We start from the raw sequence: 18,642 nt of genomic DNA, 5'->3' as shown, positions 1-18,642 counted from the left end.
AGGGACATCAGAGCTCATCCAGTTTCATCCCTGTGCCACGGACACCTTCTACTGTCCCAGGCTGCTCCAAGCCCCGTCCAGCCTGGCCTTGGGCACTGCCAGGGATCCAGGGGCAGCCACAGCTGCTCTGTGCAGCAGAGCTGAGGATGACATTGTGGAGGATGACCTACCTGCCTGTGGGGGAAGCTCTCCATGCCCTCCTTTGGACAGTGCTGCCTTTGGAGCCTGCACTACAATTTTCTCCCCCGGCATTGCCAGCTCTGAGCATTGCCAGTGTCACTGTGAAGCTGCTTCATTTCAGCCACAGCTCCCAGCACTTCGAGACAACATCAGCATTATTTACTTATCAGCTGTGTGTTATCAGTACAACCAATTGTGAAGATGGTAAAAACTGCTACCCCCATCCCAAAGGTCCAGAAGATGGAAACAATGAGAACTCAAGATGTTCTTGGGGTTCTTGGGAGAATCTTGACAGTTCTTGGGGCTGTGCAGGGCCAGGAGCTGGACTCTGATGATCTTTGTGGGTCCCTTCCCACTCAGGAGGTCCCAGGATTCTGTGGTTCTGTGTTGCCCATGCTGTGGGCCCTACCCCACCTCACGAGGTGCCCAGGGGATGTTGAGGTTGCTCCTGAGCCTGAGGCTCCAGCACTCCTCCAGGTGGGGAATGTCACCGGAGCCCCTCTGGTGTCACCTCTGGGTGGACGTGTCTGCACAGCATCCCCATGGTGCCCCTTTGTGCATCCCCTTATCCCCTCTGCTTCCTCCTGCCCTACCAAAATAGCCTGAAATGGGAAACTGAGGGGGCCATGCTGTGAACTGGAAGGGGGAACTTCTCAGCTTCAAGAAAAAACCCCACAATATCAGAGGAGTTTTAAGCCTTCCTGGTTCCCCACAAACAGGCCTGGGGACACACTTTTTGCCATGATGCTGCCACCTACCAGAAAAAAGGCATTATTAATTATAGACTAATTAATTATAGGCTGCAGAACTGGGTAGAGAGAAGCTTAAGGGGGTTCAACAAGGGCAAGTGTAGGGTCCTGCACCCGGGGAGGACAAAGCCCAGGGGCCTGCACAGGCTGGGGGTGACCCACTGGAGAGCAGCTCTGCAGGGAAGGACCTGGGGCTTCTGGTGGATGACAAACAGTCCCCGAGCCAGCAGAGTGTCCTGGGGCCAGGGGGGACACTGGGACCCTGGGGGCATCGGGAGGAGCATGGCCAGCAGGGCAGGGAGGGATCCTGCACATCTGGGCTGCTGTGTCCACTTCTGGACAAGAAGGACAAGGAGCTACTGGAGAGGGTCCAGCAGAGACCCCAAAGATGATTTGGGGTCTGGAGCTCCTTCTGGTGAGGAGAGACAGTGGGAGCTGGGCTTGCTTAATCCAGAGAAGACTGAGAGGGGATCTCACCAATCCATACAAGTATCTCCAAGGTGTGTCAGAGGATGGTGCCAGACTCTGTTCTGGTGCCCAGCAAGAGTACAAGGAGCAGTGGCCATAAACTAAACCACCAGAAGTCCCACCTCAACATGAGGAACAACTTCTTTCCATGAGGGTGGCAGAGCCCTGGAACAGGCTGCACAAAGAGGCTGTGGAGCCTCTGCTGGAGAGAGGGAGACTCCAAAACTCACCTGGATGTGTTCCTGTGTCACCTGTTCTGGGTGACCCTGCCTTGGCAGGGAGTTGAACTGGATGATCTCCAGAGGTCCTGTCCAACCCCAACCATTCTGTGAAACACAAATTCTATTTTCAACATAGACCAAGGGAACATAACAGCTCAGAGCAGGAAAACCTCCTCACTGCTTTCATCCCACACTGTCCCGGCCATGAATGCCTGTGGAAAACCAGCGAGGCGAGGCTCGGCCCATCCCATCCCATCCCATCCCATCCCATCCCATCCCATCCCATCCCATCCCATCCCTCCCCTCCATCCCTTGGTTTGCTGAGACACCAGCAGCAGGAGAGCGAAGCCCAAAGGTTTAATTACAATTGCTGACAGGGAAATTATGGCCACAGATGCAAAATTAGACTATAATTGTGTTAGGGAAATGTTTCGTCTTCTCCCCGTCATCCCCGGGAGCGGAAGGCAGAGGGGGAGCAGCAGGAGAGGGATGATGTTGGCAGGAGGCCTCACAGTGGGGGGAGTGGCTGGGCTCGGGGTGCTGGGGGGTGACACCAGTCCCAAGGGCCACTGGGCCCAGAGGAAATGTAGCAGAAGGTGGTGAATGGCTCCTTATTACAGAGCAGCAGCAACGAGGGAATGCTCCCCTTCCTTCACCCAGGGCTGGAGAGGGACTGGGGACAAGGCCTGGAGGGACAGGACCAGGGAATGGCTCCCACTGCCAGAGGGCAGGGCTGGATGGGATATTGGGCAGGAATTGTTCCCTGGCAGGGTGGGCAGGCCCTGGCCCAGGGTGCCCAGAGCAGCTGTGGCTGCCCCTGGAGCCCTGGCAGTGCCCAAGGCCAGGCTGGACAGGGCTTGGAGCAGCCTGGGATGGTGGAAGGTGTCCCTCCCTGGGGCATTAGGATGGAACCAAGATGAAGTCTAAGGTCCTCTCCACCAAACTATTCCAGGATTTTATGATTCCATGTGCCTTGGACCAGCACCTCGCTGCCAGCCCACACCCCATCCTTGCTGAATTGGGGCAGGGGCCATCCTCACCCCTGCGATGATCCATCCCTGATGACAGGAGATGACTTTGGTCAGTGACCCCATTTAAATGCGGGCAATTCTTTCCACTTTAAAAAAAAGAAAATAAAAGCCAAATGGCCCAAAGCTGCAGGTGACAGCTGGCCCCAGATCTGGCTGCAGAGGGGTCAGGAACAGGGAAACCCAGACCAGCTCTGCTGACAGATGAGCCTGGAGCTGCCTGGGCAGGGCAGGAGAAGCAGCTTTTGCCAGGGAGAACAGCCCAGCTCCTCCAAGATCCCTGTGTTGGGATCCAGGGTGGACAAAGGGAGAGGAGGTGAATCCCTGCCCACACATGCTGCAACCATGTGTTTGTGCCTCTGTTCCTGCACCTCCTGAACCTCGTGTAACTGGGCAAAGCACCATCTCTCCACCCCCAAACCGAATCCCAGCTCCTCAAAAACCCACTGGAGAAGAGGCAGTGGAAGCAGCTCCCAGGACCCTGGGGAATGATACAAACTCCCTCACCCCAGAGGGCCAGGCAGACACACATTCTACAGTCCCACTGGCACCTTTGAAGCCAAGCACCTGCCAGCTGCTTCCAAGTGCCAGCACCGGCTGCAGCAGCAAAGTGGGCAGGGAAACGGGTGGGGAGGTGTGGAGTTCTATGGGTGACACGGACAGTGGGATCCAGGAGAGCTGGGGGTGCTCCCCTGGAGAGAAGAAGGCTCCAGGGAGAGCTCAGAGCCCCTGGCAGGGCCTGAAGGGGCTCCAGGAGAGCTGGAGAGGGACTGGGGACAAGGCCTGGAGGGACAGGACCCAGGGAATGGCTCCCACTGCCAGAGGGCAGGGCTGGATGGGATATTGGGCAGGAATTGTTCCCTGGGAGGGTGGGCAGGCCCTGGCCCAGGGTGCCCAGAGCAGCTGTGGCTGCCCCTGGATCCCTGGCAGTGCCCAAGGCCAGGCGGGACAGGGCTGGAGCAGCCTGGGACAGTGGAAGGCATCCCTGCCCATGGCAGGGGGTGGAACGAGACGAAATTTGAGGCCTCTCCCCACCCAACCCGCTCCGAGGCGACTCCAGGATGTCACACACGGACTCTCCATCCCAGCCCCGCTGCACTGCAGGGCCCGTCTGGGGTCGGGTCGCAGCCGCGCAAGCCGGTCCAGGCCTGGGCGGTCCCGGGCCCGGCCCCACCAGCCCGCGGGGCTGCGCTGTGCCGGGGGACCGCCAGCTCAGGCCGCAGGGAAGGTGCCCCCGGGGCCCCCCGAGCGGGCGGCGCGGCCGGGCCACAGCCGCCACGCAGGTCCCGCCGGGCCCCTCTGGCCCCTCGGCGAGGGTTCCGGGGGGCGGTGGCTGCGAGGCAGCAGCTGCCGGGCGGGAGCTCCCGCGGCAGGACCCCCAGGGACTCCGGCCCTGCGCGCCCTGCCCCGCCGGGGGCCCCGGGGGGAGCTGCGGGCGGCCGCGGCAACCAGCGGCCTCCGCCGGCCCGCCCCCCGCACGGTGGGCGGGGACCGCGCCAGCCCGCGCCCTGGTTGGCCACATCACCTGCCAATCACAGCAAGGGGGCATTTCCATTGGCTGGGGCCCCTCTGCCTTATCAGTCCATCTCGCGGAGCTCTGGTGTCGTCACCGTCGCCGAGCCTCAAGACGCCCGTGCCCCTCCGCTGGGAAATATAGTCCCCGCCCCGGCGGTGCCCCCGCCGCGCCGCCGCGGCCGGTTCCGCCGCCCCGGGCGCGGTCACGCGCGTGCCGGTTCCGCGAGGCGCGCTCCTGGCGGCATCACCCCCACCCCCCCCACTCCGGCTCCCCGCTGTTTGTACGGGCGGCGGAGCGATACGGCGGGGGCGGGGCGTGCGGCCGCGAGTCGTGAGGGCGTGCGGGGGGGAGCCGCCGTCGCTGCTGCTGCTGCTGCTGCCGCCGCCGCGCGGGGAACTATGCAGGGACCGCGGGGCGGGCGGGCGGAACAGCGGCGGGAGGCGGAGCGGCAGCGGCGGCCCCGGCGGCGGCAGCAGCAGCGTTAGGGCCCGGCCCGGCGCGGGGCGGGGCCGCGGGGCGGGCCGGGGCGCACGCGCCGCCCGGTGCGGGGCGATCGCGCCGCTTCGCTACATTGTATCCGCCGGCGGCGGAGAACAATAGGCGCCGCCGCCGCCCCCGGGCCTGGGCGCCGCGGCCGCCCCCGCCCCCGCCGCGACCCCCGACACCCTTCATGCGCTTCCCCTGCCCCGGGCGCGCCGGGCCTGGAACAGGTAAAAAATAAAATAAAATAAAATGTAGAAATAATAAAATAATAACCAAGCCGGCCGCGCCGCCCTGGGGCTGCGCGGAGCGGGGGGTCCCGGCGCAGCGGGCGCGGGGGTGCCGGAGCTGTGCGTGCCGGTGTGGCGGGGCTCGGAGCGCTCGGGGTGCGGGCGCGGAGCGGGACGGGACGGGCTCGGCGCTATTGTCCCCTCAGCAAAGTTTGTCGGGGCCGGGGGAAGGGGGGCGGCAGCGGCGGGGCGGGCTCGGGCTCGGGGGGCGTGCGGGCCACTGGGAGGGGGTGCGCGGTCCCCGCCGGGGATGAGGGGCTCGGTGCTCGGTCCTGCTTCGAACTTCAGCCGAGCACAGCCCGGCGGCCCGCCGCGGTCCCCCCGGGGGTCCCTGAGCCCCTTCCCGGCTCGGGGGCTGCAGAAGCCGCGGGACCCAGCGCGGGGGCGGCTGCTTCGGCTTCCCCCCCGGGCAGGGAGGGGGCTCGTGGGGGCCGCTTCGCCCTCCTGCGCTCCCCGGTCTGGGCGGGGGCTGCCAGCCGGGATCCCCCTCCCTACGGCACGGGGGTCGCGGGTGGGGAGCCGCAAACAACTTCATCCCCGGCCCGCGCCCGTCCCGGGGCAGCCGAGCCTTTGTCCGGGCTGGGGAGGGACCCCGGGGGCGCGGAGACATCTGGGAGGGGGTCCTGGCCCGGCGCCCCGGCCCCGCGGGCTGCTTTGGGGTCAGAAAGTGTGCGTGGAATAAATAAAAATAGCCCTCCCAGCCTGGCTTTGGGGCGGCCAAGGGTTTTATTCACGTTGTCCCCGGGTGCCTCGGGGGTGCAGGGTTTGGGGGCTGGGAAGAGATGTGCCATCCTCCTTCCCTACTTCCACGGGTTCTCCGGGGTCTCGTGTCCCCCAGCCCCACTTGAGGCCCCGGGGCAGAAGGTGAGAAAGTGGCTTTAAAAACACTGACCAGATGCACTGATGACACTTTGAAAAAGGCTTTTCAAAGAAAATTAATATAAGAAAAAAAAAAAAAAAAGAAAGAAACAAAAAATCCCGGGCTGTTTTTTATAGTGGTGAAGGCTTTTTACACACTGGGCTGATTTCAGCCTTTTTTTAGGAAACTTCATTGAAATGTAGTGGCTGAGCCTACAAACACTTTGGATCGTGTGGAGTTTTCTTTTTATTTTTTTTTTTTACTTCTTTTTTTCAACCTTACGATTAATGAGTTAAATTTATTGGCCAGCTGCCCTTTGTAACCATGAATGAGTTCCTAAAAAAAAAGGCCAAAAAAAAAAAAAAAAAGGAATCTTTTATCTCATCCCAGGCCTGTCTTCCTCCCTCCCAAAGAAATATTTTTCTATCATAGCAAGCTGGCCAAAAAGATCAATCTCCCTTTTGAAAAAAAATAATCTGTAAAATTAGGAAGAATAATATTTACCTATCTTGCAAGGTTGCCTGGAGGGCTTTATTTTTGCAAAAACACTCCGAAAACAAAATTTTTTTGTTTTCAGCCCCTTTTGGGAGTGGAGAGGTTCAGTTCTCACTGAGCACGGCCTGGCTGGGCATCCCCAAACACAGCCCCTGAAAAAGCAGCTGCAGGTGCTCGGCGACCCGAAGGAAAGAGCTGTAACATCAGACTTTTTTTTTTTCAGTTAGTTTTTGTTTTTTTTTTTTTTAAACAAAACTCAGCAAGGACAAGAGAGCCTCCTGCGGGGAGCAAGTGTGGGGGAAGGCGAGGGGGCGAGCTGAGCCAGACAAGCGCCTGAGTGATAACTTGCCTGAACCCTTTGATAAATGAGTTGACTCTTTTTTTTCCCTTTTTTTTTTTTTTTTTTTTCCTTTTCCCCCTTCATTCGCCACACGCCAGGAACAGAATTGGCCTGAACTAGTGGAATTGGCAGCAAAAAACTAACATACAAGTGTGTCTGGTCAATAGAACGCTTGTTCCTGCCGCTGGGTGCTGTGTGAGGACTCCGACTGTGCTCTGGCCCCGGAGTTGGACGCTGCCGACGCGCTCAGGGTTTTTCTTTTTTTGCCCCTCCACTCTGTCTTTTTAAAATATTCATCAATGGGGTGGGTAGTTTGCTGTAGTCATTAAAATATCTCTCTCCCCTCCCCCTCGCTTTCTGCAGGACTGCCACTGTTGAGTCTGTGGGAATATGAATCAGCAGCAGCAGAGAATGGCTGCAGTTGGGACAGACAAAGAGCTCAGTGACCTGCTGGACTTCAGTATGGTGAGCGAGCGCGGCCGGGGGGCTGCGCAGCCCCGGGGCTGGGAGCTGCACAGGGGAGGAAATGTGAGCCTGTAAATTGGACATGATGGGTTTCAGATGTGCCGTGTTTGTGTGCGTGCACATGTGCTGCAACTTGTTTATTTTCAAGTTAAAGCAAAGCCTCTGCCCCTCCTCTCCCCCTCTTCCCCTCAAACGTGTGTTGTTCCCTCCCAGGGAAGGCAGAGAGGTTTCTTTTCTGGATGGGAAATTTTGGGGGAATTAACAGAGTTGTGTGTTCTCTGTTTAAATGCTCACTGGGTGACTGTTTCTGCAGCCATGCAAAGATGTAACTTCAGTAGCTGATTAATCAAGCTTTTTTCCTCTCCCTAGATCCAGACTATTAAACTTTTGCTCCCACAGGTTATTTTGTCACAGTTTGAAACGTGTCCAAGCTCTCCAGCGCATTATTTTTGCAGGAGTTGGACACTTGTGCTCCCCATGCTCTGCTCTTCTGTATCCTGGAAACCTTGAGCTGCATTTAGGAGCTGTTTATTTTCAAAGAAACAGGACCTAAGAGTTCCCCCCGAAGGGTGTGCATAGCTCAGAGGGAGGAGAAGTCCCTTTAGTCACAGCAGAGGGGGGTTAGTCCCTGGCACATCCCACTGTGGCACTGCCAGCGGCGCTGCCTCTCCTTGGCAGGTGACTTGTGGAGGGCAGAGCTGGTGTTCAAAGGCAAATAACTGTCTGTTGGGTTCCTCTGTTGTGTGCTGCACCCTCATGGCACTCAAAGCGTGTGTCTTGCTGTCGAGATAAGCAAACATGCTGCAGAGATAGAAACAACAGCTCCAGGAGGGGGAATGGCCGTGAGAGTTACCCCAGCCTGGGTCACCCAGCCCACAGCCCTGCTGGGCTGATGTTCCTGCCCCTTGGAGGAGAAGGGACAGAAAGTGGTGGCAGAGCTAGGGTTACCTGCTGTCCCAGTGGCTGTGACACCTGTGGGTGTGCTGAGGCTCGTCTGCTTTTCTGCATCCACATGCTGAGGTTCAGCCCTGGGAAATAAACATTTTTCTACAGCTGGGGGTTGTACCTGTCCTGACAGAGCTCTGTGCTGGAGGGAGCACGGGGGTGTCTCTCAGTGCCCCAAGAGTAATTCTGCAGGAGAGGCCCAGTTCTCCCAGTTTCATACTTCAGAACGACTGGGAGAAGTAGTCATATCAGTTAAATTGCTGGTAATTGGCTTTTCTGGTAGAATATTTTAAAGTGGGTACAGGGACTGCAGTGATGGTATCCCTGTAAAACCAGGAATCTGTTCAGGGCTTCCTGTGGGTTATTTGTCCGTCTCAGAGATCCTGCAGGTTGGCAGGAGCCCTGGGGCTTTCCATCAACTGCACTTTGGGTCAGTAACCCAGAATCTACTCCCTGACAGGGGCTGCAGCAGCTCCTGCTTTGCTTTTTTTCCTCCTTGGAAAAAAAAAAATCAAATCCCATTCACCATTTAGAGCTTTAAAAAACCCCCAAGACCTTATTTTCCAGTTTAACCAACTACCTTCATTTGCATGCCTAGAGCTGCATTCCCGGGAGGAATCTTGACCTGGTCCCTCTGTACACAAATGTTTCTGTCCTTGGAGGTGAATCTACAACAAAAGCTTAAATTTGGGTTTGGATTCAACGTTCTTCCACTGGCATAATTCTGGGAAGGACCAGAACTCATCCAGTGCTCTTCCAAGGCTGGTGTGGAGGTGCTGGGGGTTGCTGCTCACAGCACCAGGGCCTGCGAATGTCATTTGCCAGCAAATGACTCGAAGACGTTCCCTGCAGGATCCGTTGGCCGATGGGCTCCGGCGCAGCCTGGACTGCAGCCAGCTCTGTTTCACAAACCCTCATCTCTGCACACCCTTCTCCTCTCTTTGCATAAAGGGAATATTAACAGCTCTCCTCAAGGATGAGGAGCTGAAATGGAAAAGCTTCCTAGAGAGTAGATGGGTCTATTGAAGAGGTGCTCCATGATTTGCTCTCCCTGTGTCCTTGGGATACAGGATTTTTAACCACAAAGCTCACTCTTTCAAGTGTATTTATATTTTTCTTTGAATAAACAGGAGTGGAGCATTGGTTTAGTAATCCTCTTCAGGAGAGTAGAGGGGAGGGAAAAGCAGAGATACTCAGAGCAGCTGGAAGCATTTGCTTCAGATCAGTATTTTGATTCCTTTTTTCTAGGGAAAATGTGTTCAGCCCCAGCAGTCTGTGGTCCAGCCCTGCAATGCGTTTTGCTGTGCAGGGAGGGAATTTTAAGGCCCTAAGGGGGTGGCATAGCCTGACATGAGTTCCTGGGGTCAGTAAATGACAGGGTGTGTGAGATGCTGCAAACTGGGCTTGCAGTCCTGAAAGAAGAGACTCTTTAATAAATAAATCCATTTGGTAGATATTGAACTCCAAAGCACTCACCAAAAGCTCTGTGCCACTGTAATTTGCCAAAAAGGGTAAAAATCAAAGGAATCTGTAAGTGAGCAGGAGTCAAAGGAAAGGCCCAGTGATGCTTTGGGGTGTGCATGGCAGCTGATAAATTGCCTTTTCTAATTGCCCCAAAGTGCAGGTAATTTGTGAGCTTGCCTTCACCACTACTGCCTGGCAGCAGGCCCAGGTGGGCTGGCAAATCTGGAGAGGAGCTTTCAAGAAAACATCCTGCCTATAGACCCAAGTGGGCAGCTCAGTCTATTGATTAGGCTGGGCTTTGGTGGCTGCCAGGCTTTGCAGCTCAGCCTGACGGGGACAGGCTGTGCATGGGGGGAGGTGCTCAACCACAAGGACTTGGATATGAGGGAAAGGTTCTTCCCCCCGAGGCTGCTGGCACTGCCCAGGCTCCCCAGGGAATGGTCCCGGCCCCGAGGCTGCCAGAGCTCCAGGAGTGTTTGGCCAGCGCTCTCAGGGATGCTCAGGGTGGGCTTGGTGGGGTGGCTGTGCAGGGACAGGGGCTAGGCTGATGATCCCTGTGGGTCCCTTCCAGCTCAGGATATTCTGGGATTCTAGGACTTTTTGTGGCTACTGTTATCCCAGGCAGTGTTTCAGCTGTGCCAGCACTCGTGTGCAGTGGGAAGGTGCCACTCAGGCGTCCTGGCTGGGCTGGGCTGCTCAGAAGGACAGGGACACTCCAGGCAGGAGACAGGGGAGCAGAGCAGCCCTGGGTGTGTTGGTGCCACCGAGTGCCAGCCGAGCTGGGAGCGGCCGCGTGCCAGTGCCAGCCGGGGGCTCTGGCAGGAGCGAGGTGCTGTTAACAGCCATGATTATTAGCAGAGTATTAACCATATGCTGCGGGGAGCTGCCTGGCAGAGGGGGTTTCTGGCTCAGTGCAGGGTGGGCAGGGGCTTGAGCAGTCACACAGGACCTGCCGCTCATCGCTGTGCCCGCGGCTGCTCCTGCTGCGCCACGGCTCTTGCGGCTCCAGCCCCGGATCCGGGGGTGGGAGCCAAAGTGCTGGCAGCAAGCAGGGCTGGAGCAACTCCTGCTGCTCTGCTGGAGGATGCCCTGCTCCGGCCAAGGCCCAGCGCCTGCATTTCCATAATAAAACTGAGTTTTGTTCTGAGTGAAGCAGCTGTGGAGTTTAAAGTTTGACTACACACACAGTGGGCATTTGAGGCTTTGGTCAGGAAGGTCTGTCTTAAGTGAACATGTATAAAATGTCCTGCTGACAATGTATTTTGAGTCAAATTCCCTCTTCTCCCTGAATTAACAGCTGGATGCTTTCCATGCTGCAAAATAGATTTCAGGTTTGGAGTTCAGGCCTGAGGTTGGTTCATCCTGGAGTTCATCAGGTGGGAGAGGAGCGAGAATGAGCACTGATTTAATTTGAAAAGAGGTGCACTTCTAGATGTGCACATGCTGCTTGATGTTCCTCATTTCTGGCAAATTCCCTTTCTTTCTTAGGATTTGCTGTATGAAGTGTGGGGTCTCTTGGCTTTAACCTCCTCAGGGGAGGGTGCAGGCATCTGGATCTTCTCATTCTCTGGATTTGCCTCTTTTATCCAGGGAGAAATGAAGGGAGAATAAATTCTTTGGAAAGGGTGGAAATTGAGCTAGGAGGGAACGAAGAAGTTGTTGTTACCCCTCAGGGAGGCTGGAGATAGGACTTGAAAAACCAAGAACAACAACTTAAGATAGGGGATTTTACATAACCGTTTAAATCTACATTATTCAAATCTAACAAAGGCCAAGTAATGACCCAATTACAACTCTTGAGAGCTCATGCCTGGGTCCCTCAATGCCTGGGTCCCCTGGTAGGTGCCAGCTCCGGTTCATCTCCTCCCTCCCCCCAGTTTATTTTTAAAGCAGCATTTAGAAGCAGAAAGGAAATTTGCAGTGGGTGGATGAACTTTGCCTCTGAGCAACACACGCCAGCGAAGGCACTTCATGTATGACTTGTGCCGGGCTCCTCGGGGCAGCTTCAGCCCACACCACAGTGGAAAAAGAGGCTGGGAGCAAGAAAAAAGCCCAAAACGCCTCCTGTGGTTGGCATGTGATAGGTGTGTAGGGGTAACCTGGGGTTCCCTGCTCTCCATCACCATTCTTTGACAGCATGAGGTTGTGTCAGTGGGTTGGGATGGAGCTCAGGGAAAGGTTCTTCCCCCCGAGGCTGCTGGCACTGCCCAGGCTCCCCAGGGAATGGTCCCGGCCCCGAGGCTGCCAGAGCTCCAGGAGCGTTTGGCCAGCGCTCTCAGGGATGCTCAGGGTGGGCTTGGTGGGGTGGCTGTGCAGGGACAGGGGCCGGACTGGATGGTCCTCGTGGGTCCCTTCCAGCTCTGGATATTCCAGGATTCTGTACTTTAGCATCTCTACTTGCCCTGCTGCAGGAAGGGGTCCATGACTACTAAATCCCTTGGGGAGGAAGAGCAGGAAGGTGTTGCATCAGCCTCAAAACTCTCTCCAAGCAGTTGGAGGAGGGGAGGGGTTCCCCAGGCTGTGTGGGGGTGTTTTGGGGGTGCTGGGCATTGCTGTCCTGGGGGGACAGTCCTGTTCTGCAGAAGCAGAAGGTGCTGGGTGCACAATGGAACAAGGCTGTTCCTTTTCTCCACTCATATTTGCTGCTCAAACCTTGCGTTTTTCAGCCTCAGCAAGTGCTGAGCAGAAATGCTCATGAAAAGAGCCAGCAGTGCTGTTTTTGGGGTTTTTTTTGTTTGCTTTTTTTGGTTTTTTTGGTGGGTTTTTTAAGGGTTTTTTTTTGAGTATGTGAGTGTGCTTTTTGCTGGTTGGTTCATGGTGCATCCCTTCCCCCCCTGCTTGCACATGCAGACCTGCCCCTTGCCACTTGGCAAAAAGGGAGTTTGATCTCAATCTTCTTCCCTACCATGAGAGGAAGGAGTGAGCACAGGCAGGGTGGGATCAGCCACCTAAGTTCAATTTTCAGCCCTACTGGAGATGTTTGCAGAACCCCCCTCCTGCCCTGCAAGGGGGAGGGGGGCGCAGGGAAGCCCTGCAGCAGTGCAGAGGAAGGTGAGCTGCAATCTTTGGGGTTTGTTTTTATTTTCTAGCCCAACTTCCTGAGGAAGCAAAGCTCATCCGATGGTGGGGCTGCTGGGCCACTCCAAACACCTCGGGAGCCCCTGGGGTGAGCAGCAGCCTCGGGGCACATCTGAGGGGGCCAGGGGGCCATGTGCAGGCAGGTGAGGGCAGGTGTGTGCAGGCAGCAGGGATGAGCACTAAACACTGTTTGCACCTTCGTTTAAATCCGTGTATAAAACATCTACACCCTGCATGCATATATATGATTCCAAATTTGTGCTCTTTATGAATGGCAGTTGGTTCCTTAACTACTCTCTTTTGCATCTTTACCACATTTAACTGTTTTTTGTTGGGTTTTTTCTCCTCCCCAGCATTTGTGAAAACAAAGCTGGGCAGACGGTTCTGTATAAAGGAATGTTTCTGACCACAGCCAGACATCAGCTATGTCAGGGCATGAAACGCTGCCTTTCTGTAGGCTCTTGTGCCATTACATTGTTTAATCTTCAAAGCATTAAACTTTTGAGTTACTCAGACATTACAAAGCTAAAAATAATAAAAATTCAAATGACTTAGTGGTGAAAGTATCTTGAGTAGAAAAAGGATATTAAAATGTTAATTCACTAAGCGTTTTCCCACCAGTTGTTTTATTGGCTGGAGCTCCGTTTGTGTGCAGGAGAATTAGTTTTCTTTTCTGCTGCACACAGGCACATGTAAATTATTAAATAGCAGCCTCTGAAACTCTCCAAACTTTTATTAAAAATATTTATACAGGTTAGGTGACGAGGTGTGTTTTTGAGGAAGCTCCTGGCAGGAGAGGCTCAGTTGTGATAATGAAGCTGTAGTGATAGAGCAAACAAGTCCCCAGAGCAACCAATTCTGTGAAATATATTAATTTTTTAAATCATGAATAACTATATTTGCCCTTGGAGCAGCTTCCTCTCCCCAGGCCCCAGGGCTGTGTCAGGTCCTGGTGCTGCTGGAGCCCCCAAAGCAGCAGGGTGGGAGCTGCTCTGTGAGGCTGGGGGCTCATCCGTGAGCCCTCCCTGCCCATCCAGCTGGACTCACAGGCAGCCCTTGTTGTGCCCAGGCACTGCACGTGGCTGGAGGTGTGGGGTGGGACCAGGACTCCTGTGGGAGATGGGATACTGAGGGATAAAATAGCTTTGCTGGCATTATCCTGCTGGCTTTTTATGAATGGAGTCGGCCTTTCCCCAGGGCTCTCACCTGTAGCCAGAATGAGCAATTTTCGGATGAAACTATTGGTTTGGACATTGGCAGGGATGCTCCTTGGCTGGTTTCCAGCTGCCCCTGCAGAAGCAGGGGTTGTGCATGTGGGGATGTGTGTGAAAGCAGGGCTGTGCCTCCCTCCTGCGCCTCTGAGTGATGGAGCAGGGACACAAGGAAAGGTTTTTGCATCACTAACAGGCTGCCTTCCCCCTCCCCTCCCCCAGTGTGACCCCTTTGCAGCAACACAGTAAAACCAACATACTGAAATCTCTTTTGTCTTCCCTTCTCTCTCATCTCCTTGTTTTTCTAGATGTTTCCCTTGCCAGTGGCTAATGGAAAAAACAGACCCACGACCCTTGCGAGCACTCAGTTTGGAGGATCAGGTACTGTCATTTTTTTCCCCCCTTATAACATAATGTTTCTTGCAATAAATTTGTGTTTGGTTCCAGAGATGCTGTAGGGGAGGGGGTTCTGTATTTTGGTGATGTATTTTTCTGGTGGTGCTCTGCCACTGTTTCTCTGGATGGTTTCCTTGTTGCTCCATGTGTCTCTGGGTGGGCAAAGCTGCTCTTGCTGAGCTGTCTCCCATTAAGACATTGCTGCCTGTGCTCGAGGTTGTTGTCCCACTGCTCCAGGAGCCTGGGAGCAGAGAGGGCTGCTCTCTAAGCTGCTTAGATGTGTCTGCACTGCCCTGGAAGACTTTTGCTGTTCCCTTCTGAAGACGGGGTGGTGGTGGCTCATTCCTGGCTCACTTTGGGGTCTGCTCCATGCAGCCCCTCCAGCAGCTCAGTGCTGCTGGGTGGGATTTCAGCATTCCCAAAGGGATCTTGCAAAGCCCTCCAGGGTACCAAGAGGGGACCAGGGATACCAACTCCACGGGCTTTGAGAGCAGGGCAGTGGGGAGGAGTGGGCTGGACAAGTGGCTGCAATTGGAGGCTGAAAATGTGCTGGTTGGTTTGAGGCTCGGGGAGGATTGCTGGACAGTGCTGGGCCAGGGTTTCAATGCCCAGGGAAGCTGCTCTGTGCAGGGCTCACACAGCCCCTGACATGAGGGAAGTTCAGCTAATCTGCCCTTCTTGCTGAATACTTTGTGGATGGTTAAAACTCAACCTTCCCTGCCCTGGGCTGGCTCCAGCTGTGCAGGGAAACTCCTGGCTGTGCTGTGACACTGGGAGCATCCCAGAGACTGGGCTGGGATTTCTGGAGAGCAGCTTTGATGCCCCAGTGGGGCACTGGGAACCTGCAGCAGCAGGGTGGGAGCTCTGCCCTGCCCTGCTCCTGCCCTCCTGGACCAGGCAAATGTGATGCTCTCAGACTGAGCTGTTTAGCTGCATGTCAAGATGGTTTTGAGCAAACACTTTTGCAGGGAGGGAAGCTGTTGAGTGGGTGCTGGAGGAAATTGGAGGGGAGAAAACTCGGGTTAGCCCAGATGGAAGCTGATCTCTTCAGCGAGTGTTCCTTGTGTGCCTTCTGCTGTTAAAATAATCCACAAAAGACGTGCTACACACTGGGGGGAGTAGAGCAGTGCAGGAGCTCCCATTAACCCGTTTCCTGCTCAGAGCCTGCCTTGGCTGCCAGCTCCATGGTGCTGGCCAGGAGCAGAGGTTGGAGTGGGGCCCTGCGGCACAGCCAGACCCCCCTCCAGCCCAAACGACACCAAATCTTTGATTCTCCCCCCACCCCTTCTTTTCTTTCGGGTGAGTGAAAGGTAATGTTGACACCACCCTTCCTCTGGGCTGCTGCTCTCTGAGCCTGACTGGGAGCAGTTCATAAAAACAGAGCACTGATGTTATACAACTGCACTGAGGGACGTTGCACAATCCCTGCTGTCCCAGCCTCAGACACAGCAGAGCTGCCTCATCCTGCTGCAGGCATCCTGCCTTGGGAATGCAGCTCAGGGCTGGGTGTAGGGCAAGAGCTTTGCTCCAGCAGCAGATTTATCCCTTGGTCAGCCATCCTTGGCCTCACCTGGAGTTCAGGGGACAAATTTCATCTAAGTGTCAGCTTTGGGACTTCTTCCTGCTCCTGCATCTTTGGCTTTTTGCTGGTGGGTGAATAACTGCAGTAAGACATCAGCGAGCTGTGCCATGCAGAAGGCTGTGCTCTGCCTGTTAGAAGACTCCAAGGTGTCTAAACAAGGCCCTAGAAAATGGCAAGAGGTTGTTCTCACAGATTGTTGGTTTGTTGGTTTAGCTTTATTCACTGATGCGATCAGGTACTAGTTAGAATTGCAGAATTATGGAAGGCTTTGGGTTGGAAGAGACCTTAAAGTTCAACTTTTCCCACCCCCTGCCATGGGCAGGGACACCTTCCACTAGACTAGGCTGCTCCAAGCCCCTTCCAACCTGGCCTTGGTCATCCTCCAAGGTAGTTCATACCCCAAGACACAGGCAGTAATTAAGCTCAAAATTTGATTTGGAGTCATCATTAACCTTGATGTGGTCAGAGGGTGGAGAGCAGATGACCCTTGGATTTGAGGATCTGGGCTTGCAGAGGGAGCAGAGCACCTCACAGCCATACCATAACCTGGATCTGCAGGTGATCACTCTAAATCTTGCCATGCAGGAAGGCCTGGGCTTCTTCTTTAATGTGCCACATGTGTTCCAAGCACTTCTCAGTCAGGACCAGCAGTGAAGGCAGTGCAGCATTTCCCCTCTGCCTGCAAAGGAGAAGCAAACACTGATATGTCTGAGTCTTAGCTCGGTGCTGTGCACCACAGTGCCAGGATCTCTTTATTTGGGCTTGTTGTGGTAACCTCAAGGTAACAAATTGATGTTGTCTCGTGTGCCAAGAAATATTGGTGTTTATCCTTCCCCCAGGATGGCAGCCAGTCACTGACTTGGGTGTAATTGGGTTGGACATGGGAATTCATGATCTACCTCTTCCCATCTCTTTGTGGAAATGCTGGGGCAGTGTGCAGCTTTTATTCTTTTTCCTCTCCAGAAGAGCTGTTATCACCAGGCTCTTTCCTCCTCAGGGAAGTGAGGAGGGAAGGAGGGAAGGGACCAAAGCACTGACTGATCAGTCCTGGCCAAAATGAGATTTTTGCTTCCAAAGTCCAACTGGTAAATAAAGGAACAGAAGCATTTGAAACAGGCAATCCCAGTGATAAAATTGTCCCAAATTCAAATCCTTTTCAAATTCAAAATTTCTTTACCAGAAGTGTTGTTAACCATTGGCTGCACAGAGCAGGGATGGAATCACCATCCCCTGAAGTGTTCAGAACAGATGTTGATGTGGCACTTGAGGACATGCTTTGGTGGTGAACATGGTGCTGGGCTGACAGTTGCACTTGAGCATCCTAAGATCTTTTCCAACCTTAACAATTCCGTGTTTCTAATAACTGCCCTGGCCAAACTGCTGGTGTCCCCTTTACCAAGGGAACCCCTTTTTCTCCCCGAGGCCAGAAAAATTCAAAGTGTTCATGCAAACCCTCCAGGTTCGAGATCCCTTTGCTTTCCTATTTGCCTCCTGCTTTTATTTTAAGCCCTGCCACTGTTTCCCTCATTTCTGTCCTCAAATGCTCCGGGGAGGAACTGGTTTCGCTCCCCCACCGCATGGACAATTCAGCACCTCCGCTTTGCCTTTTCTTGGCAAGGAGAGACCCAACAATTGCCACAAGGATGGAGCTGACGTCACCCAGCCCGTGGCTGCAGCATTTATAGCACATATAGGTCACCGCGGGAAGTTGGTCTTCCTGGGGCTGGGAGCTGCAACCAGTGTTTTCCAGCATGGGCTGTTTTCTGCTGGGGTTTTATTTTAGCCAGGGTGCTCAGCCCATGCCTGTTGTCCTGCACCTCAAAGGGGTTCACCTTCCCCTCTCCAAAAAGTTTGTTACTTGCAGTAGCAAAACATCTCAAAGCGTGTCCCCCGTCGTATCATAGTTCATAAATGACTAATCTGAGCTGCAGCAAGCTCCCTCCCAGTGCTTCATCGAGCCCTGCCTCAAGCAGGAAACCACTGGGGCTGAATTTCACATGGAAATGACCATTTTAATTGACATCGAGGCAGTGGGAGTGGCCAGAGGCCGCAGAGATGTGCTGTGGCCTCGTGGCTGCTGAGTTTTCAAAGGTGCGTGCCGGCTGCACCTTTGCTCCAACAAAGGGGTTTGGGCTCTGCGGAGCAGGGAATAAACCCAAGGCACGTGGTTGTGTGTGAGGTAAAACATCTCCTGGAGCACCACACGATCAGCACTTCCATCTGTGGGTAGTTTGGAGGGTGTGCAACTATCTTCCTTCCTATCCCAAATGTTATGGGGTGCCAGGACTGGGTCCCAATGGGACAGGAGCCATGGGGTCTCCTGCTGACAAATTATTTTGCTCTCAACAAGAAAAACCTCTGCTAATTTTTTCCCCTCCCCTTTTAAGTAATCGAATTCAGCATTAATGCCTTTTTCTTCATGCTTTGTGCCAAAGTGGGTTGATCTCTTTGCTTGGGCTCTCAGGTGGATTTGGGAGGGAGAGTCCCCTCCTGGCCCACGCTGTGATTCCCACCCCCAAAATACATTGGGTGCTTCCTTGCTTGTGAGCTGAGGCTCCCTGTGAGGGAATTGCTTTGATCGGGGGAGTTCATCAAGTCCATTTGAAGCTGTTGAAGCAGGGAGCTTTTCAAAGGCTTACAAGCCGGTGCATGTAACAAATTTTAAGTTATAGTCTGGTGAACAAAGCAAATGGATTCTCCCTGGAGGGAGGCAAACCCGGATCCCCTTTGAAACTCTCTTTAAACAACGCACAAACGTGGATACCTGTGGCAACAGCACCAAGAGTCATAAATTCTCTGAAAGCTGGGGTTGTCTCTTTAATTGGTGCGATGAGGGAGCTGTTTGAAGGTTTAATTATTTCGAGCGTGCAGGCAG

The 18,642-nt window shown here is 54.5% G+C and overlaps 1 protein-coding gene across 10 annotated transcripts in view; it reads left to right on the top strand.

Moving 5' to 3' along the window:
* Positions 1-4,731: 4,731 nt before the first annotated feature.
* TCF3 (transcription factor 3) overlaps positions 4,732-18,642 on the top strand; it is an 84,001-nt gene continuing 70,090 nt past the window's right edge. For 7 of the 10 annotated variants that reach the window (XM_053965653.1, XM_053965652.1, XM_053965651.1 and 4 more), the window contains exons 1-3: positions 4,732-4,872; positions 6,990-7,091; positions 14,098-14,170. In XM_053965653.1, coding sequence (XP_053821628.1) covers positions 7,017-7,091; positions 14,098-14,170 — 148 coding nt within the window. In that variant the 5' untranslated portion in view covers positions 4,732-4,872; positions 6,990-7,016. The remainder of the gene's footprint in view (positions 4,873-6,989; positions 7,092-14,097; positions 14,171-18,642) is intronic. The other 3 variants (XM_053965647.1, XM_053965649.1, XM_053965646.1) reach the window with 1 other exon arrangement.

The sequence above is a fragment of the Vidua chalybeata genome, chromosome 27 (genome assembly GCF_026979565.1).
Source record: "Vidua chalybeata isolate OUT-0048 chromosome 27, bVidCha1 merged haplotype, whole genome shotgun sequence".
NCBI lineage: Eukaryota > Metazoa > Chordata > Aves > Passeriformes > Viduidae > Vidua > Vidua chalybeata.
The sequence above is the reverse complement of the archived record's forward strand: the minus strand, read 5'-3'. Positions and strand labels throughout refer to the sequence as shown.